Source organism: Hipposideros armiger, unplaced genomic scaffold (genome assembly GCF_001890085.2).
Source record: "Hipposideros armiger isolate ML-2016 unplaced genomic scaffold, ASM189008v1 scaffold_32, whole genome shotgun sequence".
Taxonomy (NCBI): domain Eukaryota; kingdom Metazoa; phylum Chordata; class Mammalia; order Chiroptera; family Hipposideridae; genus Hipposideros; species Hipposideros armiger.
The window spans coordinates 3,954,843-3,982,180 of NW_017731382.1; the positions used below are offsets into that span (position 1 = coordinate 3,954,843).

A 27,338-nucleotide genomic window follows, 5' to 3' on the forward strand; every position below is an offset into this window, starting at 1 on the left:
GTGTGGAGATGCTCGGGTGTGCTGGGGAATAAATTAACGGGGGACCATTGCCCTGGAGTGCCAGCGACAAACAGAACTACCCACCTATGTAGCTCTAGCCTTTACCTTCCGGATGAGTGAGGACTGAGAGGAGGGTCGAGTTCACAAAGCGCCTATGTCAGAGCTAGGGCCAGAATACAGGGCTCACACCTTTCCAAACTGACCTTCCCAGGACACAGTGTATGACTGAGAGGAGCAGCGCAACAGCAGCGCTCCATTACTGAGCGGAAGAACGCTAGGCAGTGCTGACCCAGTCAGCGGCACTGCTAGAGACCCTCATGGGTCATCCCACCAGAACGTCTCGGGGCACGGCCACTCCCCAGCTCCAGCTGTCAACAGCCAGGTTAGTTAATACTCTGCCTGGATAGCAAACTGCGTCTTTAATACAATCTAAGTGTCTCTCACTAGGTTGAAAGGAAGTCTGTATTAGCACTCCAGACACAGTCTTCTGTCTTCAACTGGTCAAAAGAGAGGCCATGACAGGCTTAGCCCCGGTTTTACACAACGAGAAAAGGGACGGGCAGCTTGGGGGGAATCGCTCCTTTCCCTTGGCCCTCAGACAGCACAGGAGGCGTTTCCCAATGGTGGTATCTCCACCACCACCCCCCACTTTCCCCCCACCCCCTGGCACATCTGGCCGTGTCTGGAGGCATTTCTGTTTTTCACTGCCAGGGGGTGTGTGCAGGCCAGGCATCCTGCAAGGCCCAGGACAGGCCCCATGGCAGAGTATCCGGCCCAAACGTTAAGGTGCTGAGGGTGAAAAATCCTCCTCTAAAAGCAGGTTTGACAGAAGGAGGTGGTGGGATTTGGGGGTAGACAGGTGGTGCCGGGGGAAAGAGTGGGCTGGAAACCTCCAGGAAGCACTTGGTGACACAGAGCCTGAGCGCTTACACCTGTCTATCAAGCACCATGGTCAACGGCAAATTATTCCCCGGTTTAGTCTCACCCCGTTTAACAGCAACCTATAACTTTGCCAAGTCACAGACGCTCTTTGGGGTTTATGATATTTCCACAGCCAACAGGGTGCACTTTGCAGGGGGCGAAATTGTTGCATGAGTTGTTTTCCGCACGTCTTTCAAAGGCTGGCTTCACGAGGGCACCCTGACTTGTTGACTTCGGCTTATTTTTTTCTTCATACATCAGAAGGAAAATAATTTGCCAACTTAAATCTTGGTTTTGCAGGAGATGGTATGCAAATAAGTATCAGCTTGCAACATTCAATTATTGTTAACTAGAAACATACTTACTGGTTTATCATTTTCTGCTGGCAATTCAAACACACATCTAAGTTTTGAATCCATAAGGTCTTCCGGTTTTGCCTCCTTCCACTAAAACAATTTAAATTTAACAATCAGGATATTATAAAGCTGCTGGAAGAATAATTTTCTTCCTATAACTGACAATTTCAGAAAAATACGCTTAATGAGAAAGGCCTGATGTATATCAAATAAACTTAAGTCTGCTTAGATTTCAATATTTCCAATATGTCAAGATTAAATACACTCGCTTTGCTGACTAGTTCTCCCACTTTGTGGATCCCGCCCTGCTGCGGGCTCCTTCACGTCAACCCGCGCTGCCCCTGATGCTGATCTATGGGAGCCCCTGAACAGGGAGGCCCGCTGCCGAGCAGAGGGGAACTTTCGGAACTACCTCCGGTGGCCACAGGTAGCCTTGGCTCTCGTTTAGAAACTAAACCTACTGGAGGGCACGTTCTTCTCTGAGGGTGAGCACACTCTCTCCGGAGCGGTTTGGGAACCAGGCTGCCAACTATTAATACTAGCGCAGCGCGGTAACGGTGGTCACCCCATCCCTCCAGTCCGCTGATGCGGACATCTTCCTAAGTCCTTAATCTGGCAGGATGCACTCCAGTTTACGCCTCCTCCTTTGGGCAGTGGAGGATGGGAATTCAGGGTGTTCTGAGAACTGCAGACCAGCACAGGAGGAAGGTTACAATACAGAAAAGGAACGGACTCCCCCACTTTTGCCCCAGAACCATGCAGGAGGCAGCTAGAGCAACACACGTACAAAGAGCCAAAAAAGGGGAACAAATACATCAAACAGTAGGGGACTGACTCCCAGATAAAGCATGGCAGATCCAGCCAAGAGAACAGCGTGTCATTCAAATCATACTGAAGAGTACTGGGTTACATGGGGAAGATTGTGAAGACGCTACAAACAATATTGTTAAGTCCGTTCCTCTGCATGCACTCGTGTGTGTGTGTGTGTGTGTGTGTGTGTATGTAAGAGTGTGTGTTACGTGCACACCTGCGTGCATGTGTCAGAAGGGCATCAGGCAAGGCTCACCACTGATGCTCAAGCCACAGCATGACAGATTGCTGGTGGGCAGGGTATGCCCATGATCTCCAAGCCCCCAACTTCCTCAGTGCCACCGATTACCTCTTAACCACAAAGGGCAAATGTGCTTTGACACTGGAGAGTTGGCAGTCACCATCTTAACCAAGTAATCAAACTTAGTGTTACCAACAGAGGTCCAGCCAGCATTAAATGTCTTCCAATATGATGCATACATGACATCACTGTGGAATATTCTTGCCAAAAAACATTTAACCTGAGTTTAACCATGAGGAAATAATAGGACAAATCCAGAATGGGGAGGCATTCTACAAGTCAGCTGACCTGGATTCTAAAAAATTCAGTCCTGAACAAGAAAAAAGGTTGAGGCTACTCTACCAGAATAGGAACTAAAGGTCATTTTTGGAACAATGCTGTTTATGGCTTTCTCTATTAGACAATATTAGTAAATCAATGGTAATTTCCTCAGCTACGTAAGAGACTGTCCTTGTTCGGAAGCATTTAGGGGTGGAATGTCATGAAGTCTACGTCTCAAATCAAGTAATTCAGTCAAAAACAAAGTTTGTGACATAGATGGAGTAAATGTGGCAAAATGGTAAATGGTACATTTAAGTAAAGGTTATGCGAGTGGTCACTGTACTACCATTTTTTCAACTTTCTGTATATCAAAATAAAAAGAAAAATATTTTAAAATAAAGAAAAAGCACAAGGCTCTTCTCATTCATTAACAGTGGTTAGGTCAAGTATAAACAAATTATGGGTCACTTTTAATTTTTGCTCATTTTTGTATTTACAAAAATCCTACAATGTGCATTTCATATAAAAATGATCATACAAGGAAGCGGGATCCACCGTTTGCTGTGCAGAGTGTCTGGCCTGTCATCAGCACAGGTAGAGCCACTGCCAGACACTGGGCCAGCTGCTCTACACCCTGAATCCCAGCACAGCCACAAGTGGGAGCTAGGCTGTCATTCCTATGGTACAGGTGCCCAAACCCTCCAGAGTTAATGAAAACTGCGCAAGACCAGGTGTTAGGAGGAGGCCGGCCTCAGTTAGCGCCCCGGACACCCAGGCCCCTGCTCCCTGTAAGCCATGCAGTGAAGCCAAGCAGGACATTTTCTTGGGTGTTCCACATTTAGTATTTGCCATACGTTTCCTTTTCATACAAATTCACGTGAAATGACACATCATGTTCCAGGAAATAAAAAGAGAAAGTAGTGGATGCCTCAATAATTGTTCTTGGGAAAAGGAAGATGGCTTATTATCACCGATCTCTCTCAAACCCCCCAATAACTGGCAAACCCTTCATTTCCTGCCCAAAAGTTCAACACCCATGAAAATGGTCAGTTATGCTTTTCCAAGACTAAAAGGGAAGGCTGTGTGGTGACTCTGGGACAAAAAGTGGGCTGGCCATGTGGGAAACAGCCCTCTCCATCAAACTCGGGGAAGAGCTGCAGTGCAGCGTGAGTCAGGCCGACTCACACTCGCAGGCAGTCCTCGGATGACCTCAGGCTGGAGTGGGGAGAACCCTGAGGCATTCCTGCCCTTCTTTCCCCAACTGGGGGGACTGGGCGCCTGTCCTGGCCAGGGCTGTGACTGGGCTACGGAGCCACACACAGGTTCACACTCAGCACCAGAATGGCCCTGATACATTCACATATGGAACAAGCTTATTTTGGAATCTCCATGATCATCTTTTGCCAGAAAAATCAATAATGTAGAATAATTTATTTATTTTATGAAAATGAAGTCACCTTAATTTTTACCAAAATTAGAGAGTTAAACATGTATTTAAGCAGGAAAAAAAATGAAGAAATCTAAAGAAAAAAAACCATGCTTATCAGAACCAAGAAAAAAACAACACAAAAAACTCTTAAGGAGTGCAGGACATTTAGCATTCAACTCTCACACGCCTCTGGGTTCTGGGGAATAGAAGGACATGGTAAGAAACATGCCCCGTGATGAACAGGGGCATGGGATGGGGGCTACAGGGAGAGAATCCTCAAACCATTCGGACAATCCATCAGAACAAGCAACTGCTGAAGCAAATTAAGATAGAAGTCAGAAAAGAACAGTATTCTGGAAAGTTACATAAAATGTTAAAATCAAAGTTTTAGAAACCCATAAAGGTAGTCAAAGCACAAACCTCCTTGAAAACACCATTCCCCTTTCAAAACAGTTCTGACACATTTTGAAATGCATGCACCCACAATTCTGTACCTAATCATTTTTCTTAATTACTAAAAAAAATAAGAAGCATTCAGTACTTACTACTGCTTCCATATCAGAAGTGTCAGTTGGAGCAAACATAGACTGAACCATAAACTTGTGTTTACTTTTCTCATTGGGATCATAATCGAAAGGCTGTAACATCACTGAGAAAGAAAATATTTCATTAGGAGGGTCAGAGCTTGGTTACCAGCAGCCATTTATTCATACTTGTATTTTGGTTGTAAAGCAGTTTACCAGGATTCTCTCATCTAGGCCTCATGACACCCCACGGGGAACTGAGCAGGGCAAGGTCACCAGCATCTTCTCCACTTTTCAGGATGCAGACCTGAGGGGCTTGCCCAAGGTCAAACAGCAGGGGGTGGCAGAGCTGGGGGCCCGGGTCTGAGCCCCAGTCCTCTGGTCACTGCCGCACCTGACACAGAAGTCTCTCACCAGCCTTACAGAACAGGTAAACAAGAAGAACACCATATGCCTGTTTTGCTCCAGAAAACATCCGAACGATCTCTTAGGAACTAAAAAAGAATAATCCGGGGCGTGTAAGGAACTGTTTTTGCTTCTTTCTCTCTGTCCCATTTCCCCTGTCAAGGTAATCAAGGTAATGCTCAAAATATAATTTTGCCATTGAAATGTTACCAAATTTTCACAACCGGCACACTCACAGCATGGAGAAAATGCCACCAGCTCTCACACTCACTCACACACACACACACACACACACACACACACACACACACCTTTCTCCGGAAGAACCTAGAGGAGCCTCACCTAAAGGCCCCCTTGGGTGCGCTGAGTGAGAGGCCTTCCTGTTCTGAGGGGCTTCTCAGGACCCACCCCTGTTAAATGACGGCCGCTTTGAAATCTGGTATTTGCTACAGGCTTTAGCTCCACCGGCCATTGAGCTAAGTTCCCTGAAACCTAACATGTCTGCGTGCCGGCAAAGCCTACTGTGGTCCTGACCGTGATAAGAGCAACGTGGCCTGCGCGTTTCCCATGTGCCAGGGACCAGGCTGTGTGCATCTCATTTAATCCTTAAGAGGTAGCGACTGTGGCGGGTGTGAGTCTGATGCCACTTTCAGATGAGAACACTGAAGCCCAGAAAGGTTAACTTGCTGGAGGTCCCACCATGGAGGAGGAGGAGCAAGCGCTGAAATGCAGGTGGTCTGACAGCAGAGCCAGGCTCACAGCCCTGGGAGGACGGACTCCGGGTCCTCTGACAGTGTCAGTCTGTCCTCCACCTGCAGGGCTCCCATAACCTTCCTCTGGGCGCTCATCAGTGTTCTCTTGCCTCTGAACCCCATTTTCAGGCTTCCCAGGTCCCTCCTCTGAAGCCTCACAACTAACTCCCCCCACAGCAGGTGAAGGGCATGTATCCTAAGCCATGGATTACAAAGGAAGACTGGAGCTCAACAAAGTGAAGTGACTTGCCCAAGGTCACAATGTCAGGAAGAGCCTTTCTCTTCCAAGTGCAGCCTGGCGCCCTTCTGCCACACCCGTCACTCCAACATGAGATGGGTTCACATCCTTCATCCCAGGCCACCCGTCACATCTCTTCTAGAACCACACATGATGGAGAGGAAAAATACAAATATCCCCATCCATCTTGGGGGTGCAGGGCTCCTTTCGATCTTGGGGACAGAGGAAGTCTATTAAAATCTAACAGCGCCTCAGATTTCAATGCCCCAGTGTTTGCAGTCGCCAGGCAGCTCGGCTGCCCACATCACCCATCTGAGTGCTCTGAGCGACAGGGGACCCTGCTGGGGGGCTTCTTCAGGATATAAATTCATCAATGTGCAAACCTTTCAAGACTCGGGGCTTGTATACACATGACACCGAGTCTAGCTACCAAAAAAGATGATTAAAATAAGGCTGTTCGGTCTAAGTACCCAAATTCCAAAGTGTGACCATAGCAGAGAGAGGACAAGTTCATGTACAACGCAGGGCCATCCACTTGGTTTAGTCTTGCAGGTGCAAAGGCATGGTTCTCCCCTGAAAGAGCAGTCCATGCCTGCCAGCAGCTCTGGGCCTGGATGCAGACAGCTCTTCCTCTGGCACCACTGAGCTGGCAAGGGCTCTCCCGCAGCCAGACCTGGGCATCACTACGTACCTGGACTTGACACGTAACCTCAGCAGCAGCTCAAAACCACGAACTCCTCTTCTGAAAGCTAATTCCCACAGTGTCCCCTCAATCCCCAGACTGCAATAAGGAAGATAACACATGATAAACTAAGCGGCCAATAGCCTTCCCAGAGGGCACAGCTTGAGAAGCAAAACCCGCCTCATCCTTGAGACTTTTCCCACCTGTGAAAGGCCCTTAGGCCTTCACTCTGGAGAGCTGAGGCAGAACCAGGGTTATCTGTGAAGAGCCCTGATGCCCAGAAAATGAGAACAAGAAGAAGATCCTGCTAATTTCCAGAGAAGCTGGCTCTTTAGCCCAAACTACACTGGGTCACACATAGAGAGCTGGTGGGTGCAGAGAACGTAGGCTCTCCCCATACAAACAGCCCGGGACGCTCTGCTGTCCCCTTCCCACCCTTCCCCCCTTCCTCAAGGCAGTGCAAGTGAGAAAGAGAAGCAAGAGACCACTGCCTGGCGAGCGGAAAACAACCCTCAGCAGCACCTACTGTGTACGAGGCACCCCAGAAGGCACATTTCATTAGTTCTCCCATGCAGTCCTCACACCAACCCATCAAAGAAGCCCGTCTTCGTTTTCCAGGTGAGAAGACCAGGGCTTAGAAAGGCTAAGTGGCCTCAGTCAGGTCCCATGGCCAGCACATTAAGTGATGGAGCCAGTCCATACTCCATACTGGCTTTGCCTCCAGACTCAGAAGTCCACACCACAGGATCGCAAAGCGTGAGCCACGAACCCCGAGGGACCCCCATCAGGTGATCCACTAAGTCAAAACTGTGGTGGAGACAAAACGAAGACTTTACATGCCTTTTCTACTGTGTTGACATTCAGCGGTGTTGATGTTGGTACAGAGCTATGGTGAGTAAAACTGCTCCCAGCCAGCATGGACCAGGCAGTGGCACCACAGTACTTGTGTCTTTGACACACACTCCACTTTTTAAAAAGGCTGGTTTCACTTAAGAATATCCTTGATGAAGCAATAAAATTAATTATTTTACTGAATTTCAACATGTGAAAACCCTCCGCATGGTGAAGTGGGGCGTGCACGCAAAAAGCACTTCTACTGTCTTGGGAAAGCGCCTGTGCGATCATTTGCCCTGTGAGCTGAGCTTGACATTCCTCATGGAACACCACTGACTTGCAAGAAACACCAAGAGAAAAACTGTGGTTGTTCAGACCCAGGTACGTGGCAGCTGTTTTCTTGAAAATGAATGAAGTAAGTGTATCAATTCAAGAAACACAACTTGATCCTTGGCCGATGATAAAATCCAGGCTTTCAAGCAAAAATTAGAAGAATCTTGGAAAACATATCTGCACCAAGAGCTTCACAGTTTCCCAAACACTTAAAGGCTTTTCCAATGAGAGCAGTGGAAATAGTAACAAATGTGAATTTTTGATATTGTGTAATAAAATGTCAACATTTGGAAGACCTGTATAACGCAGCTAACGAAATAGTACAAAATCCATTCAAAGTGCAAGAGACACTAATGCATTTTCGTGAAACACAGTTCAAACAGTTCACCGTCGTGGTTCCAGATTCCACATCACACTCAACTTTCAGCAAGTGCCACTTGTCGAGCTTTGGTGTGATGTCAAAGAATAAAGTCCACAACTGTCTGAAAAGGCTATTAAAAATATTCTTCCCTTCTCCAAATATTAATACATATCTGTGGTAAAAGTGGTTTTCCTTTATACAGAGTCTCCCAAACGGCGCCTTATAGCGACTCAGTGCAGACAGGAGGATCCAGCCTGCCTTCCAGCAAGCCAGGCGTTACAGACATTTGTAAAACATGTCAAATAACGCATCTCATTACATTTTTTTGAAAAGTTACTTTTTATTAAAAATGTTCCTGCTAGCATGTAATTGATTTATTAATGTGATTATAAAATGAATTAACACTTTGTGAATTGCTCCGTTTAATTTGCAATATGATAAAATATTGACACAACCCACAAACAAGAGTTCTCTGGGTCTTCCATTCTCAGAGTGTAAGGGGCCCTGAAACCAAGAGGCCTGGGTGTATTCCGCTCCACCAAGCGGCCTGGCATGCCCACGTGGGAGGAAGAAGATGTGGCAAATAATACAAGTGAAGGCACTGGTAGCTTTGTGTAGTGCCCCACTTGGGAGAAAGCTGCCATTTAAGAGAGAAAGCCATTTCACACAAACCACGCCTCGGGTTCCGGTGTGCATCAGGGCCTCCCGTGGAATGGGGAGCACACAGCATGCATGCATGCTCCTTACAGCAAGGGGGCCGGGGCTCCCTGCACTGTAACTGCTTGTTCCGCCTCTGCGGAGGGCGTGGTTGGAGGCCCATGATGGCCCTGGGCCTTACAGATGTCCTCAGCACAACTCCAGGCCCAGGCCACCCTGCCTGCCAGTCACCACAGCACGGATGTGGAGAACTGAGAAAAGGTGTCCCTTACGTTTAGACCTTCGCGTCAGACAGGTACATCAGCGGTACATCAGCGCACAAAGAAGCGGGTGACGGTGGAAACCAGTCACCTTAAGGGAGCACTGGAGACAGCCCAGGGGGCAGGTCAAATATCCTACTGCAAAGGTGCACACTCGTGAAGCCTCAATTCGGCGCCCAACGCACAGGTGAGGCTAGAGGGAGCCGAACACAGAACTGTGAGTGGAAGTCATGGCCTGCAGGTGGGCTTCCAGGAACCCTCCCCATAACTCTCCTTCCACCTGGAGCAGCAGGTGGGAAAGAAGGTGCTTGGCCACTCGCAGCTCTCCCTTCCTTCTGGGCGCCCAAACCGGCAAGCAGGAGTGCGGAGGGCAAGTGGCCGCTCAGACTTGGAAGCTCCCCAGAGCCTCACGGTGCCTCCTGTTTAACAGACCCCCGACTCATGTCGCAAAGTTTGTATTTCTCAGCTACAATCATTTCATGTCCAATTCAATTTGCTCTACCCTATTAGCTGGAACTTTATGAGAGCATGACATAATAAATGTTGTTAATCGTTTGTTCTTTCAGCTCCACACATGCAAATTGTGACAAAAATTATGTACTTTTTCCGTGACAGGCTATAAAAGAGCTTCCCCATTAACTTAATTTATTTCACTTGAATACCAGAGACACTGATGATAAAACTCTCTTAAATGAACCATCTATCCTACTTTTAAAATGTATCTGCTGATACTACATTAAAAAGAAGCCTGTAACCAGGAGACGGCCTGGAGACCCGGCCACCACTCAGCAACCTAACTCAACGCTTTGTGATACGATGTCTGCTGAGTACAGATTGCAGCAGTGGGATCCTGGTAAGAAAGTGCCTCTGGGCTCATAAAACACCGGATCAATAAACAGACTTTCTTCAAGAGAAGAAATGCAGACTATATGCTACACACACACTCCCCAACCCCCCAGCAATGGCGACTTGATTAAATGCAACATAAACGCTTCCTATGAGAACCCAAGCAAGTCACAGATCATTTTCATTGCATCATAATGGTAACAGAGCTAATGAATAAAAGTCTAACAAGCACCACGGCGCACGCTTTATTACTTTTTTTAATCCCAGAATCTCATCTTCTAAACGTTTCTCTCCTCGCTTTCCATGACCACAACCTCCACTCAGGCCTCCAGTGACACCCAGATTCTCCAACGAGGAGAACTTGCCAGTTTCTCCCACAAACAAGTTACTCTGAGGAGCCCTTATAACCCTACAAATTTAATCTCCCCCCAAACACCCTAGTCACCATCATGATACTCCTCAATCAAAAACCTCCTGCCAAAACAACCAGCCTCCCAGTTCTCTCTTCACAGTCTGGCTCTCCTCAGGCGTCCTGCTGTGAGCCCGTCCAACAGGTGTGAACACTGCTCGCTACACCTCCACACCCAGGGTGTTCTCTTGTCACTGCCGAAGCCTCCCCTTATCATGCTGACCCCACCTGGCATGTCCCTTTCGGTCCCCCTGCCCTACTCATATCTCAATATACCCAGCACTCTAACTCGGTAAGGAGGGGCCTCAAGCTTCAGCAGGCATCAGAATCCCGTGGCAGCACCCCACCCCAGAGTCTGAGGTTCCACAGGTCTGGGCTGGGGTTGAGCACATGGATTTCTAACATGTCCCCGGCAGATGCTGCTGCCGTTGGCCCAGGCACCACACCTGGCGACTGCAGCTCGTACTGGAACACCATTTCACACCCTAGCTCTTACCGCGGGCCCTAGTCTACCAGGGACTGCTGTTTGATACCAAGACTCCTAAGCTCCTTCCTACACGTTGCCTTTTCTACGCAATCGGACCAAGACCAGGACTTCGGTTTTGACGGCTCGCATTCTGGGCACTAGCCCGCAGTTTTTCACTGGCTGCTGGATGTGCGCCTTCTTCTCTTCCAACATTCAAAAGCACTCCTGAAAGTGCTCCCTTTAGAAAAAGCTCCTTGGATACACAGGGAGAGGAAAGCCTCTTTAATCCTAAACCAGCCAGGTTTTCCTCTCCTGCTTCACAGAGCCTCTCGCTGTCCCGCCCGTGGCGTAAGCCAGGGTTTGCACCTTCTCATCACCACTGACCTCGTTCTCTTTCCTTCCATCAGCCTGTACATCAAAGCGCTGTTCTCCACAGAACCACACTTACGGTGGGATAATGGAGCCAGGCTCCACTTTTTTAAACTAATCAAAGACAAAGCAGAGCTCATGATCAGCTTAAGATAACCAGTGTTACCAGAACGAGGTAATATAATTCTCACCTGCAGCAAAGCAGCTCCACATTTTGGTTAGCCTGTGTGCCCTCGCTGTGAGTAAATTTACTATCTCCTTTGGGATCCCAAACTGTTGACAGCACCACTTCCCTGGACCCCTGCCTACTCAGGGACTCCCAGGTGGGACTCTGAGCCTAGTAGGTAGGTAATGAATTCTATCGAGCTACAAATAAGTTAACACTGAATTGTCTTTGTGCTCTCTACAGGGTTTTCCAGTTCAATACAGCCCCTCTTAGATAGCAAGCTCCTCAGAGTCTAATTACTTTATTTGTACAGAAACTGGTATACAAACATACCCCAGTGTCACTGGAACATGAGGTGTGCCATATACAGACACTGGCCAAAGAAGAAGGCTCTTTTTTATAAACATCTTTTAAAATCGACATCTTTTTCCAAAACTCCAACGTTATGTCCTGTCTCCCATCACACTTCCTGATGGAATACAACACCGCCTTTCCCTGATCACTCTCGTGTTGTATGAACACCCATTCCATCCTATCTTAGGGAGACCTACGAGAGCCAGGTCTCCCAGGAATATGGAGCGTGGTCTCCCTGAGGCTTCAGTCACCCCGGGCCCCTCCTGCTACCTCTGAACCTCCCTGCTTCTCTCTGTGGTTTTCCAGTCCCGTCCTGCACTGTGGCTGCCTCTCACAGCACTTTCCCTTCATTCTGGCCTGTGGCTGGTTACCAGTGAGTCTAAAGTAAGAGTACACGGCAGAGCCACGGCTGGGGCTCAAGTGTGTAAGTGTGAAAAGATGATTACGCCGGACGCCCCGCAGCTCTGCTCGGCTTCTGCTCCTGAGTCACACTGTAGACTGGAAGCTACCTTTAGCGACGTGAGGGGCGCTGAATGTCCTCGATTAATCTTGGTGATCTTTGAAAATGTAAAGAATAAATCATACTCATAAAAAGTAAAACAGAATTCTTCTTAAACTTAAATAATACAATAAACTTTTAAGAAATCTTTAAAAGCACAATTAAGCTGAATTTTTGTTGGTAATTTCCTTTTTTAAAAAAAAAAACAGAATCTCATGTGCTGAAAAAGATTAAAGACATCTTTTAAGTATGAATGTGAGTTGTTCTTATTTGAGAGTAATAAACCTGGTCATGAAAACCATTTATAAAAAGGTTTTGCTTATCACGACTTCAATTCCAAAGTAAATGATCAAACAAAGAATGCTGCTGTGAAGATGTCCAAACTCCCCACGTGCCAGCACTTGACAGACAGACGGATGCCTGCCATCTTTCTCGGAGGGCGGTGCACTTACACTCCTATGCTAATCACCTAAAAGCGGCAGCCCAGGCCTGGCTGGTCCAGGGCAGGCAAGCAGCTCCATTAAATGGAGTCAGCAAAACCTTTAAAGGATTAATTATCAATGGCAATACCACCCAATTACATTAATTGACCGATGCTTCCATCCAACAAGAGTTGCTGATATTCATTGTCTGTCCTCAGGATTTTACTGGAAGAAATTTATGCTTTAAATGTGATTGAAATAAGTGCTGAAAAGGGCTGTACGTCAGGAATGAATGCTGCTCCTTAATTCTTTGAATTTTAATTTAAAATACAGGCTCAGACACCAGAAGACTGGCGTGTGTGTTTCTAACCCTTCTCCAGCTCCCCGGGTACACTCAGTAAATATACTGATACTTCAGCGATGCTGTCCAATGCCCCTAACACACAGATGCTTTGCATTTCTAATTTGCTTGGTACACAGGCAACCAATGTGCATAATTGAACTGCAAATGGAAGCGTGCTTGCTACTTTAGTGAAATTAGAATTCAGTGAAGGTTATAAAAATATTAAACTTAATATCATATTACAGGAAGCGTAAGTATTTTTGATGGGCCCATAATTTTACCACTTCACCTGCTGTATCCGCTGGCAAACATGGTTTGGAATATTAATGGAAAACTCCCTCATTATTAAACTGCAGTATTAAAAAAACCCACAACCACTAACAGCTAACCACAGCCATTTTCAGAAATTATCTACCTTAAAAATATTTTCCCACCAGACAGTTCAGAAAACAGATTTAATTTTGTAAAGCTAGAACAAATGGGGAGACCCCCCACTGCTTCAAACAATTCATTAATTCAAAAAGTTCTATTTTCCTTGCATTTAAAATCTCGGGGGGAGAAAAATCCAATCTCCTCTTCTCCAATCTCCATTTAAGTGTGCCTATTTTGCTGAGGTCCAGATTTGAATAATTCAAAACCATTTCTAGTAGATGGTGTGTATCAGGAAGCAAGGGGCCAAAACCATGGCATTCTGGACCAATTAATGCAAAGAGAAAGCGTCCCGCATCCCTCACGGGCTGCACTGCCTGATCCACAGGCCCGGGTCCAGAGGGGAATTCCGAGAGAATGGGATGAGATGAGCATCTATGTGAAGGCCAAGGACAAGAACTCGTCACTGACCCGAGTGATGGAGCACAAAACACCCCTTTCGGAAGTCACCACATTTTCACTTACTGACACAAAAAGTTTAGGTTATGCCAGTTTCCAACTGTTATTTTTACCACCTAAGTTTATACAATGGAGCTGTTGGGTTTTTTTAAGGACCCAATAAGTGATCTGCCATCTTCTAAAGAAAATAACATGAAAGGTCAGAGTCTAAACTTTTGACAAATCATGTAAGGTCCCCTAAACATGAGGTTAATCTAAAAGCTGAGAAGAGCGTCACAGGGTGTGTCTGAAAGACATCTGACAGCTAGAAAGTCTTGCTCCCACAGCACAACCCGGGTTGTGTGCCTTCAAAACCTCAGTCCCTGCGGACAGCTCCATGGGTGGCTATCACCCTCCCCACCCCTTCTCTCCCTGCTCACTCCCCTCTCTCAAAGAATGATTTATAACCTTCCCTAGTAGCTCGCACATCCCAGGGGTTTTCAGAAACGGGTGAGAAGCAATGTCCTCGTGATGTCCTTCTCAGGTATGCTGTGACATTCTGTGCTAGGCAGGGCAATGCTGGTAGAGTCTTAAGTAGATTCAATGGTCACATTTTTACAGATTACATCTCAAAATTTACTAGCGGCTTTTCACTATAAAACAAATGCATGTTATAGAAAAAAGAAAAATCACAAATTTCTTCTTAAAATTAGAAAAAGTCCATAAATTAACCAACTATATGAAAGTAGTTTCTTTCTAAAAAGGCAATTCAAATACACACAATCCACCTTCAACAAAAACTAACCAGTTTATGCCCAAGCTAGCGGAAGAATGCAATCCCTGCCTTGTAACAAGTTTTCAGTGAATGCAGCATTGGTAAACGCTTGGTGAGGTCGATGCAATTCTCTCCATTTTACAAACGAGAAAGCTAGAACCTAGGGAGGTTAGTGGGTTGGCCAAAGATCAGCCAGCAAGTTAAACCGCAGGGCTGGGCATCCTGTTCAGGTTCCCAGGCCCCAAACCCAGGGGTCTTTGAACACAGTGGGTGAGACCACGCGTGGCCATGTGCACACCTGGGGGGCAGGAAGGCTGCCTTTGGACAACCCGCAGTGCCAGTTCGCTGGCATCCTCCTTGTCCTGAGGGTATTTTCTCTCCCAAAGGACCCTGGGGACACTACATGCTCACTGAGATGTCATCAGGTAGCTAGCTGCACTTTAAGAGGACCCTTGGAAAAAGCAGTGCTTTTTACCCCAGATATGAATGTCTACCACATGATCCGGGGCCCCTCAGCACATAAACCTGCCACAATGGGTGCCCGCCTCCTTTGCCAACTGGGGAGGCCGTCCTGGAAAGGCTTCCCCCAGGTCCGTCTCAAGCGCTGAGATAAAGACACACCAAATGAAAACAAAGGTGCCTTGCTTATGTTCAAACATGATCTTCTCTCATCTACGGGGGCCGTCTGAAGACACAGGGACATTTCATTACCCAGCTGCTCTTCCCCCAAGCACATCACATACCAAGAGCCATGGTACTCCATGGTCTGCATCCGTCTGTACGTGGGACAGCCCCTAATGCTGCCGAGGCACTACAGGGCCACTGGATGGAGCGCGAAGACCCCTGGCTCCAGCACCAGCTCTGCCACTGATCGCCCAGGGGACTCTGAAGACCAGGCCCACTCTCTGTACCTCACCTTCTTACCTGGAAAAGGAGGCCACAATCACAACACCATGGCCTTCCTTAAGTGGTAATCATAAATCCAAACAAACTTTAAAAGACGTTTCCATGATGGACAGGGATGAACCTTTCTAAAATGGATACACACCCACCCACACACACCCCTGATATCAGAAAGCACATCTACACTGTACGACTGCCTGTTGAGACTATTTTATTCAGAAAACCACGTGGCTGCTCCCATACTTCCTGTGAAAATTGGTAATTCTCATTTACTGACAACCTTGCCCAAATTTGATATGGGCAAGCAAATCGAGAGGAAAAAAAGTCAATAGAAGGGAATACAAGATTTCAGCTGCCCTTGATTTCAACAGAAAAACAGAAACCCATGTGTTTTTAAACCCTACGGACCCAAGGGGTACAGAAACGCCGACACCCTGGGCCCTCGCGCTCTCCAGGGGCTCCAGTTCAGAGCTGGCAGGGTCGTCCACATCTTGGCTCTGTCACTTGCAGGCTATGTGAACCCACAGCCACTGGTCTCCTCCTTAGTACAGCGGAGGTGACGATACACTCCTCACAGGGCCGCTCACAGAAATTACACGAGGTAACACGTGTGCAGGCCCAGCACCCAGGCAACCCTCAGGAAATGCTGGTTCCTACCCTCCTCAGTTCTCTTGGATAAGAAGCCAATTCAGGAACCCAGACTGGGTCTTACAGCCTCAGAGAGACGTGCACAGGCGGATAGCCGGTGTAGGCGCGCCATGATGAGAGAGACCAACGGATGTAGGGAATAAGAGTTTGCAGAAATGATCAGATAATGAAACACCTTATATCTTTCCAAAGAAGTGAATCATTTTCTTTTAGGTGTCAAGTGAATGGCCAGATGTATCGCAATCAAAATCTGTCATGGAAAAAGCCAGCCAGGTACCCATTTCAAATGAGTAGCGGCTTCTAATGACGCAGAGCCCTCTGTGACCCTCTCCTGATACCTAAAGGATAAACACACTCGCCCCCAGAGCTCCTCCACAAACACAAAGGCATTCTTGAATCCAGAAGTTCTAATGAGCTAAAAGCTTATAACATTTCTAAAATACATTTAAATTCAAACCCATCACTTATATCGCCTTAATTCTGAAATCCGATTTTCAGTTTGGGTACTTTACCAGCATCTTTTCAAAAGCTGGACTCTGGACAACATACGCACTCTCAAGCAGACGGGGAAAGCCCATCAGACAGGTGCAAAGCTTAAGCCCTGGAAACAGTGCGGTTTCCTCAGCCTTCCTCTCCCTTAGCTTTTCACACTCAGTAAAGTCAGTTACCAATCACTGGAAATGACATGAGCTTAATGTCAGAAATCATTTAGGTTAAATAAGAAAATAACTCAATTTAGCTTTCTACCACAAAGTAAAATGAAGTTGTTCAGCCCTTTTTTATTTATTACCAAAGGGCAGATTTAATTTCAAGAGAGTGAAAACCAAACTCATTCTCAAGTACAGTCTGAAGTTACCACTTTAATTTTGCTCTGAACATTGAGGCACAAAGGCTGTAAGCATGCAACCAAAGCATGAATTCTAGAAAAACAACAGGTGAGTGGGGCCCCCTGAGCTTGGAGGGCTGGGGGGAGAAGTCTACGCTGCAAGCATAAGCTTTAAGAATCCCACTGGCTCCGGGCCTTTCTAGCCCCCGTCTCAGCCACCACTATTGGGACTTACCAGACACATTGATCGCAGCCCCTGCATCGATGATCCCGCTGTTGGGCCTCACGCAGTATCTACGTGGCGCCGTGGTCTTCACTTTAAAACACACGTTCCGGTCTGTCGGGTTGCCAAGCTTTAGGTTGGTGGTGACAACGTCAGTGAAGGGACCTGTGGGATGAGACGAGACTGACTGGGGATGGAGCTTGTGAGGAACGTCTGGAAGAGTGATGTGTGGGCTGGGGTCGGGACGGAGATGGAATACGGTTAAGGGAAGATTCAAGATCCACAACTAAAGAGAGACGAGCTGACGTTAACGCACTGACAGCAACGGCTCAATGTCCTCACGGTCTCACCATGCCACCAAGCACCCAGGAAGAGTTCTCACACAGTGTCTCACTGAAACCTCCCAATTTTGTGATTATCTCTGTTTTACAGAGAAGACATGTTGCTTGTCTACGTTTTCATCCTAGTTAATGGTAGTTAGGTTCTGGAACCACGCAGCCTGAATCGAAGGCAGTTCTTAACCTATACTGAACAGCGACTTCCACAGTAACAAGAGGAAATCTAGCCGGGAGGATGTGAAGGACGAGACCTGGAGCCAAAATGATTATCAATGGCAGAGTGTGCCAAGCGTGGCTGATGTAAGAAGTGAGAATGGTCTAGAAACACAGAAAGCTGCTGCCGCCAGGAAAGGTCGCATCATCCCAGGCTACAGCAAGTTCACAGTCCTGCTGGGCAGCCCACACCTGAAACGTCGCAGTCAGTTTAACTACCCAGCCTACTGCGAAAGTTGAAACAAAGCTCAGAGCCCTGAGGGCATATTTGATTATTATTATTTATTCATTTTCTACTTTATTAGATTTTTTAATTAAAAAAGTAAAACATGCCTCTTAAAATAAGCCAAACAATAAAAGATGTATAAAGAGGAAGTTAATAAGCTTTCCCTTGTCCCCTGAGGGACAATATGGGACATCTTTCCACATCAGCTGTGCTTATACACACAGTACATACACAACATGTGTGGGGAGGGGACAACAACACTGGGGTCACACTGTTCTATTACTCTGAAACTCGCTTTTCCATTACCAATCTACCAAGGACACCTGACTACTGGGTTTACTAAAGAGTCAGGTGGGAGGGTTGAACTATCAAGACCTCTTAGGTCTTTTTCAAATTTACATCTTTTCACCAAGTAAATCAATACCTTTGTGTTTCCTCCAGGCAAGCTCTTTACTCCTATCTTTACATTTACAAGGAAGTAGGAGACGGGGTGGGGGAGGTGTGTGTGCGTCTGCGCACACACGTTCACATACTAAGACATACATAATGTTCCTTCATCAGTTCCCTAAGAAGACCCAGCCAACAAAGACATTCAAAGCTATGACCTGAAAACTTTTCAATGAGACTCTAAGCTCCTGAGGACAAGGATGACACCTTCCTGGTTTCTGTATGTCCAGCACTGTGCCTGGCATCTAGTAAAGGGGGGCGGGGGCGGGGAGGAGGGATGGGGGAGGAGGAGGGATGGGAGGAGGAGGGGAGGAGGGAGAGAGTCATTCACCAAGAAGGAAACTACCTCACAGATTACCACCAGCAAAATGAAAATCTCAGGCTGCTTTCTGTCCTCTAGAGGTGCTCTGGGTACGAAAAATCAATCTGATATGGGTTTAACTTAAATATAAATTAAGAAATCAATAATGGTGGAAAGGAAAAAGGAAAAGAAAGTCAATTCCAAAAATCAAATAAACTACAGCCAGTTCTACTATAAAGCTTATTTTGAAACTGTGAATTTGTTCCAATGTGATTGATGTGCATATTAGGAGGACAATCTGAGCATAAAACGAATTTCACATTTGCTTATGCATGATTTTGTCTGCAAGAAACGCTTGATGAACACAGAAAACTGCATCTTGCTGAAGCGTGCTGCATAGAAATACACAAATACACACCTAGGACACACTCAACCCCCTGCCAGCCACCTCAGTCCACCTTGGGGGTTGGTTAGGAGTCGTGCTCATCTCACCTGCTCTCACAACCTTCCCGCGGACCTCTGGTAACCCTCCTTCCCTCCCTTCAGGATAACTCACCAACTGCAACTCTCCAGACTCCCACTTCCACAGGCAAACGTCAGGTCTTTTCCAAGCTAAATAACTGTAGCATTTATGTATGTCCTACCCAATTAATGTGCGTAAAACTGCTCCTGTTTTATTAGTTTCCTATCTTTGTGTGTGTGTGTTGTGTGTCCAACAAAGTTTTTGAGTGTTGTGCACCTAACTTCGTTTCCCCTCATAAGTCCTGTGGTTTTTATTGTGCTAGTTTGTGTAGTGTGGTGATTTTCAGGAATGCATATGTCGCATCAACACAAAACCAACTCTATTACTGGATCACCCATCTGTGGTTTGGGGGTTACTTATATCAAAACTATTCTCATTTCATGACACTTTCAAGAATGAAAAGCCAAAGGTAATTCTCCGTCTGTTTACCTTGCCAGTGAGTCCTGCCTTTGGCCCTCTGGGAGTCAGGCTGGAAGCCACAGCGGGTAGCACCGTGCAGGGCAGCGGTGGGCAGCCGTGGGCAAGGCGGTCCTTGGTAGTGCACATCACCTACTGACTCCAGCGCAAACAACCCTCTCTATGCTCGAAGGCATCTCCTTATTGAGAACTACAAGCTTACACAAGAGGGCAGGGGTGGCCTAAGAGGATTCTCAGCCACCATGAGGGGAAGCCAGATGCTGACAAGGCTCCATCTTAGTATCAGGTATTTGGCATTAAGGCAGAAACAGGACACTGGGTGCTGAGGCAGTGTTTGGGGGATTAGGGAAGCAGCAGCTCTCTGTGACTATATCCCTTTCCACTCTCCGAAGCAGGCAGTCTGATGCCTAATGAAGATGGAGCAAGTCTGATCTCTCCCATTAAGTCTCACTGCTGGCTTAGGGGACCGATCACTTCAGCCATGGTAAAAAGAACAACTAAACACAACTCCAGTATTCTGGGGAAAACCAACACACGCACACGCGCGCGGCGCACAAACCAACATGGATACAGTCACCACCTCGTGACATTCCCGGCCCTCACATGAAAATCGCCAATCACAAGAACTCCACAGAAGCATACGCGGTGTGATTAAAAAAAAATACGGGGAATGTTTAAATAAAAAAATGTATTACAGTAAATGACACATTGCCATTAATCCCCCTCAAAACACTCCCCCTCGCTTGGAACACACTCATCCCATCGTTCTTGCCACTTTCTGAAGCAGTTCTGGAAGTTCTCTTTCGTCAGTGTCTTTGGGGGAGTGGGGGGAAAGGGGAGGGGGAGAGATTTTTCTAAGGTGGTTTGAAGTATACTACTAATAGCAGAAAATAGGAATGCCGGCAAGATCACTGTGATGAAATTAAAAATACCTACTTTACTTGATTCCAATTCAATTTTAGTGTCTTTCTCCCCACCCTACCTCCTGTAGTTGGGGGGAGCCTAAATTTTCCAAGTTCAGTTAAGTTCTTATTTAACATGTGAATGGGTCCTGTGACTTAAAGCAAAATAACATACACTGCAACCAATTTTGCCACAGGCTAATTGATATAAACAAAAAGGTTCTGTTCCTATGTCATCTCATCAACATCACAGCAAAGCTACTTGAACAAAAAGACATTAACTGAGGACCTTTTGTTTGCCCCTTGCACTAACCTTTTCTTGTAGGTACTCTATAAAAAAAACAAACTAAATTTACTATAAACACTAAGCGGTGTTTGGCAATTCCCCTAGTTAATCTATTACATAACAATCTAAACAGTGTTTCAACCTATATGAATCACATCAAAGGTAGTCTATATCATTCAAAGACAATATTTGTAGTAATAAGCAGGACAAAATAAATATCCCACTTTTCTCCTCAACAGGATTTCTTGGGCTTACACAGGTTTTAATTTGTAAACATCTGGAGGGAAATATACTGAACATATATGCTAGTGAATGATATCAGTGGTGAAACAGCAAAATCTCATAAGTAAAAATCCAGACATTTGGTACAAACAGGCCAACCATCCTCTCCCCACCTGCAGTAATTTACTCCAAGAATTTTATTGAAAATAAATTCTATTCGATTTGAGTAATTAAAGGAAATAAACCATGTTAGTGGTCTCCTTTTCCCCTGTATTAATGAATTAGAATACACAAAAACCTCAATAAAAATGATATAAGGGCTTATGAGCATCATTCAGATTTTTACTAGTCACTTTCATTTCATAAAACTGCCATTTCCATTAAAGCATTATGTAAAAAATGGGATTTTACTATACCAACATGCATATTTATCACCAATGAATTTAAACATTGCTTATAAAGTACAGAGTCCATTTTACAAGTGAAATCTCCTTCAAAAGTGAGACTTTTTTTTCTTTGAAGAGATGAAAAAAACGATTTGGTATGTCTACAACCACAGCACATACTCTTAATCATTTCTCTTTCTAATCTTCTACTCATTTCAAAAGTTTATACAAAACTAGGAACAAAGCACTGAAAATGTGAACTGGGTGGTCAAAAAAATGAAGCAACATGACTTTGGAAAAAATTAGGAATATTCTTTAAATTTTTAATTTTTCGTCTTTTAAACAATTTGAATAATGTCCTTTACTCCCTTTATTATGTACACTCACCTGTGAAAATTCTTGTGAATTTGACAGATGCTCGAGAATAGCATTAACTAACTTGAATATGAATTCCTTGACTGCTGTAAAGGTATCTAGATAAAGCTAAGCACAGTATGAACTACAGCAGGTCCTCATATAACATTGTTTCATTATAACTTTGATGAGACGCCCTAAAAACTTAACTCTTGTTTATATCAATTAGCTTAAGGTAAAATTGGTTTCATTATACATCTTTTCGCTTAAAGTCCCAGGACCTATCCACTTACAGTATTTTCTACACCCACTTTGGCTTATTGTCATTTTAAAATGTGTATTTCAAGAAGTAAGAAGGTCTAAGGGCCGGCTGAGTGGCTCAGTTGGTTAAGAGCTCACTCAAGAGTGTGAGCTCTGAGCAACAGCGGTTTGATGCCCGGCCCGTGCTGAGCTGCCAACAGGTGGCAGGATGGCTCAGCTAAAAATAAAAAAAAATAAAATAAATAAAAAAGAAGTAGTAATAAGGTCTAGAATTGACCTTAGAAAGCAAACAATACAATTCCAGCAAAAAATATGCATAGCATTAAAAGTGAGAGGAGGGGGGTGGCCTGTTAGCTCAGTTGGTTGAGAGCGCAGGCTCATAACACCAAGGCTGTCGGCTCGATCCCCACATGGGCCACGGGGCTGCGCCCTCCACAACTAGATTGAAGACAGCTACTTGACTTGGAGCTGATGGGTCCTGGAAAAACACACTGTTCCCCAATAAAATGTAATTTAAAAAAAGTGAAAGGAGGAACGGTTGATTTTTCAGTCTTTCTTACAAAAATGGAGCCTTAGAATTACAAAGTGCTAGTTTAAAGGTCATGAAAATAAGGTTGAAATCCTGCAAAGTTCTCAACAGTAAGAGTTCAGGTTCTAGGTATTGAAAATTTCATCAAAAATGGCTGGATGAACTTACTGAACAGGAAACACGCATGACAGCATTTTGTGGAAAAAGTACTCCATCAAATCCTTAAACATTTTACCAATCTATACATGGTCTAAGCACTTCTCTGTAATCATTAAGAGACCCATGCAGAAAAAGACTATAACAAAGCTCTTGAGTTACGATCTCAACAATTGTAGGAGGTAATGGTGAACACTCCAAGTGAACTCAAAACTCAACCTTGGCCTTACTTATCTGTGCGACCTCAAGCGTATCAATATCACCCCATCTGTAAATATCAGAACAGACTTTTTTAAGGGGTAAATATATCCTTTTATTTTTACTCAATAATTCAATTCAACTAAAAAATAAAGGCATATATGTATAATACAAAACCATAAAACTCCCAGAAGATAACATAGAAGAAAATCTAGATAACCTTGGGTTTGGCGATGACTTTTCAGACACAACACCAAAGGCACAATCCATGAAAGAAATAATTGATAAGCTGGACTTCATTAAAATTAAAAACATCTGCTCTGCAAGGGATACTGTCAAGAGAAAGAAAACAAGCACGCCACAGACTGGGAGAAGTATTTGCAAAAGACACAATTGAAAAAAAAACACCTATTTGATAAAGGACTGTCATCTAAAATATACAAAGAACTCTTAAAACTCAACAATAAGAAAACAACCTGATTAAAAAATGAGCAAAAGGTCTGAACAAATACCTCACCAAAGATACACAGATGGAAAGTAAACATACAGATGGAAAAAATACACAAATTAAAGATGTTGGCTCAATGAGTTCTGACAATTAAGTTCTTGAACTTGTTGCAACAATGTTGCTAACCTTTTCTGATATCAGAGAGACTATTCATTATGAATTTGTACCAACTGGACAATTAACCAAGTTTACTATTTGGAAGGGCTGAAAAGGCTGCATGAAAAGGTTAGAAAACTTGAGCTTTTCACCAACAATTCATGGCTCTTGCATCACGACAATGCACCAGCTCACATGGCACTGTCTGTGAGGGAGTTTTTAGCCAGTAAACAAATAACTGTACTGGAACACGCTCTCTATTCACCTGATCTGGGCCCCAATGACTTCTTTCTTTACCCAAAAATAAAGGAAATATTGAAAGGAAGACATCTGGATGACATCCAGGACATCAAGGGTAATAGGACGACAGCTCTGATGGCCATTCCAGAAAAAGAGTTCCAAATTGCTTTGAAGGGTGGACTAGGCGCTGGTGTCGGTGCATAGCTCCCCAAGGTGAGTACTTTGAAGGTGACCATGGTGATATTCAGCAATGAGGTAGGTAGCACTTTTTCTAGGATGAATTCACAAACTTAACTGCCACACCTTGTATGTCATCAGGAAATTGCAAATTAAAACAATGAAACAATGAGATACCAATACATGCTTATTAAAACAGCCAAAATCTAAAACACTGAACATTAGACGCTGACAAGGACACGGAGCTGGTGGGAATGCAAAATGGTATGGACACTTAGGAAATTAATTTGGCTGTTTCTTAAAAAAATAAACATTCTCTTACCATACAATCCAGCAATTGCACTCTGTGGTATTTTAGCCAAAGGAGCTGAAAACTCATGTCCACACAAAACCTGCACACAGATGTTTATAGCAGCTTTATTTGTATTGCCAAAACTTGGAAGCAAACAAGAGGTCCTTCAGTAAGTGAGTGGCTAAACTGTGGTCTATCCAGACAATGGACTATCATTCAGCACTAAAATATGCTATCATGCCATCAAAATTCTGACATGGAGGAATCTTAAATGCATATTACTAAGTTAAAGAAGCCCATCTGAAAAGGCTGCATCCTGTATGATTCCAGTTATGTAACATTCTGGAAAAGGCAAAGATCAGTGGTTGTCAGGGGCCGGGAAGGGGGTAGGGAGGGGTAAAGATGGGCAGTGAAACTACTCCGTGTGACGCTATAATGGTGGATACGCGCCATTATACATTTGTCAAAACCCATGAAATGTACACCACGGAGATCGAACCCTCATGTAGACTAGGAATTTTGGGTTAGAATGACGTGTCAGTGTAGCCTGATCAATTGTAACAACTGCATCGGTCTGGTGTTGACTGGGGACCACTGAGGACTGTGGAGGAGGCTGTGTGTGCACACGGGGGGGCAGAAGTATATGGGAACACTCTGTGCTTTCTGCTTGATTTTCCTATGTACCTAAAACTGCCCTAAAAATAAAGCCTTTTTTTTTTTTTTAAGAGGAAGAAAAAAAGTATCTGGTCATTATATTAACTCACCTTTGGTAGCACTCCCCCCAACATTTCCAATATTAACTACTATTGAGATTTTGAAATATATGTATTTTATATGTATATAAATGAATAAATAAAAAATATATAAAATGAATAAAGATGCTTTGTTTTGCAACAAGATTGCTTTTCTACATTTTTCTGGAGTTCAGGAAATTCTGGTGTTAGAAATACATATCCTTTCTTTGTAATATGTCTCCTGATGTAACTACAATACTTTGAAACTCAAACTATATGTGCTACCAAATAAGTTATATACCAATTTGATATATAATCTATCAGGTCTCAGCTTTCCAGATATAAACTTAAAGTTATTAGCTCCACAACAGTTTTTTTTCACTCTGCATAAAAAAGAGCTGTATTTTATACTCTTGCAAACACAATTTAGGTACAATATCTCTCCTTTCTTCAACACTTCCAAAAAACAAGTTACCATATTTCACTTCAACTCTGAAAAGATTACCTTCTGGGAAGGTAATAATCTGTCTCCAAAAGCCTAGGACTGATGATGGATTTTGTTAAGACAATAAAATTATGCTTCAGGTTTCAATACAATAGATTCTGTGCCTGGGAAAAGTATATTAAAATGGGGGAAATGGACAGTATAAAGTAAAATCTGTTGGATATCTTATAGATGTCTTTAAAATTTACCCTTTGGCAAGCTGTTTTCATTAAAAGTGTCCTACTGCTTCCTGCCCTCCCTACCCATCTGCAATGCACCAACCCTCACGTTCCCTATTTCCTCTCTTGTTTATGTAAGTCTTCCCCTGCAGAATGGAAACTCCATGAACACAGAGGCTCTTCTGTCCCTCTTATTCCCTGCTGATGACCAGCACCCAGAACACTTGCAAACGTCCAGCAGATGCTCAGTAAATTTGCTGCATGGATGAATGAAGGAACGGCCTCTGCCATGCTGCTATCTCTCTAAGCAATGGTTTCCTTCTTCCTGCGTGCACCCTCTTGCATGCACCACAGGGCTCTGGGAGAAGGATCAGACTACTGGTGCTCCCTCTCCAGCGCTATCACCCTTTTCATCCTCAGCCCAGGATTTACCATCGACTGGTATTTCATTTGTTCCTTTCCTGACCGTTTCCCATTGAGAGTAAACCTCCACATAAGAGGAGATTGTCCCTGTCCCATTCATTCATCACTGGATGCCCTGAGCCTAGGACGGTGCAACACACAAAGTAAAAGGACTCGATAAATGTGTGCAGCGTGAATGAACACCCAACTTCCTGAGAAGCAACTGAAGCCTGGTCCGGGCACGTTTCCTATAAACAGATGCCTACTTGCATCTAAAGTCATGATAAATTTGTGCTGTTCATATATAGGTTGAAGGTATTAAAAATGTTCACCCGTGTCAATAATGCTTTTATCATTATTATTCTATGATAATTTTGTTTAAAGTTGCCCTCTCTAAAAAATGAAAAAAATATATATCATAGTAACATATTCAAAGACAGTGAGCTCTTAAAAAACCATGAATTGAAGAGTAAGGACACTGGGAGGAGTTTTTAAAAAAATCTATTTTCTTGATGGAATTGTTAGCTCACACATTAAATCGATGCTTGAGAAACAAAATAAAGCTTTTTGCAACCAATGTGTTTTTAATGGCAGGCATTGGATTCCAATATTTCAGCAGAAAGCCTAATTGTGTAGCTTATTTTGAAATAACCACACAGAAGGAGCCCTACACGTAGACACATAACTTTCCTGAAGAAATCTTAGACGGCAACGTGTTCTAAATTAATAAAGTAACCGCCCTGATATCCTTGGGAAACACCAGCCACTGAGAAATATCACACCCATTATTACAGCAGGAGAAATACTAATGATGCCGTCGCAGGTGCACTAGAAGCGAGCTGGACTGAAACAGACTATACCAACCTTTCTGGCTGCTTATTCAACTCCCTAGTTTCCTGGATCCTTTGGAGCGGAAAGAAATAAAACTCAGTGGGCCACCAACTCCATGGGTGGAAAACTAGACCGCCAGGCATTCTATTGTAGTGTAAGATCCCAGCAGATAAAAGCACTACAGAAGGCCTAAGATCAAACTCAGGAAAGCTACCTGAAAAAGACATAAAACTAGACAGTGAAGAACAGCCAAGGAAACTGACAGATCCTTGTAGCTTATGTTAACAGATAAGCAGTTATTATTCAGAATGTATAAAAAGCTCTTAATAATAAATGTGCTCAGGGCCGGCCGAATGGCGTGTTGGTTAAGAACTGGCTTGGGATGCCAGAGGGCCCTGGTTCGGATCCCACATATGAGGGCCAGTGACACTGCCCTCTACAGCTAAGATGCTGAAC

General features: G+C 44.6%; 1 protein-coding gene across 1 annotated transcript in view; it reads right to left on the bottom strand.

Moving 5' to 3' along the window:
• VAPB (VAMP associated protein B and C) overlaps nucleotides 1-27,338 on the bottom strand; it is a 49,713-nt gene that overhangs the window by 4,772 nt on the left and 17,603 nt on the right. The window contains exons 2-4 of the mRNA XM_019637298.1: nucleotides 17,193-17,345; nucleotides 4,624-4,727; nucleotides 1,287-1,367 (exon numbers count right to left, since the gene is read on the bottom strand). Coding sequence (XP_019492843.1) covers nucleotides 1,287-1,367; nucleotides 4,624-4,727; nucleotides 17,193-17,345 — 338 coding nt within the window. The remainder of the gene's footprint in view (nucleotides 1-1,286; nucleotides 1,368-4,623; nucleotides 4,728-17,192; nucleotides 17,346-27,338) is intronic.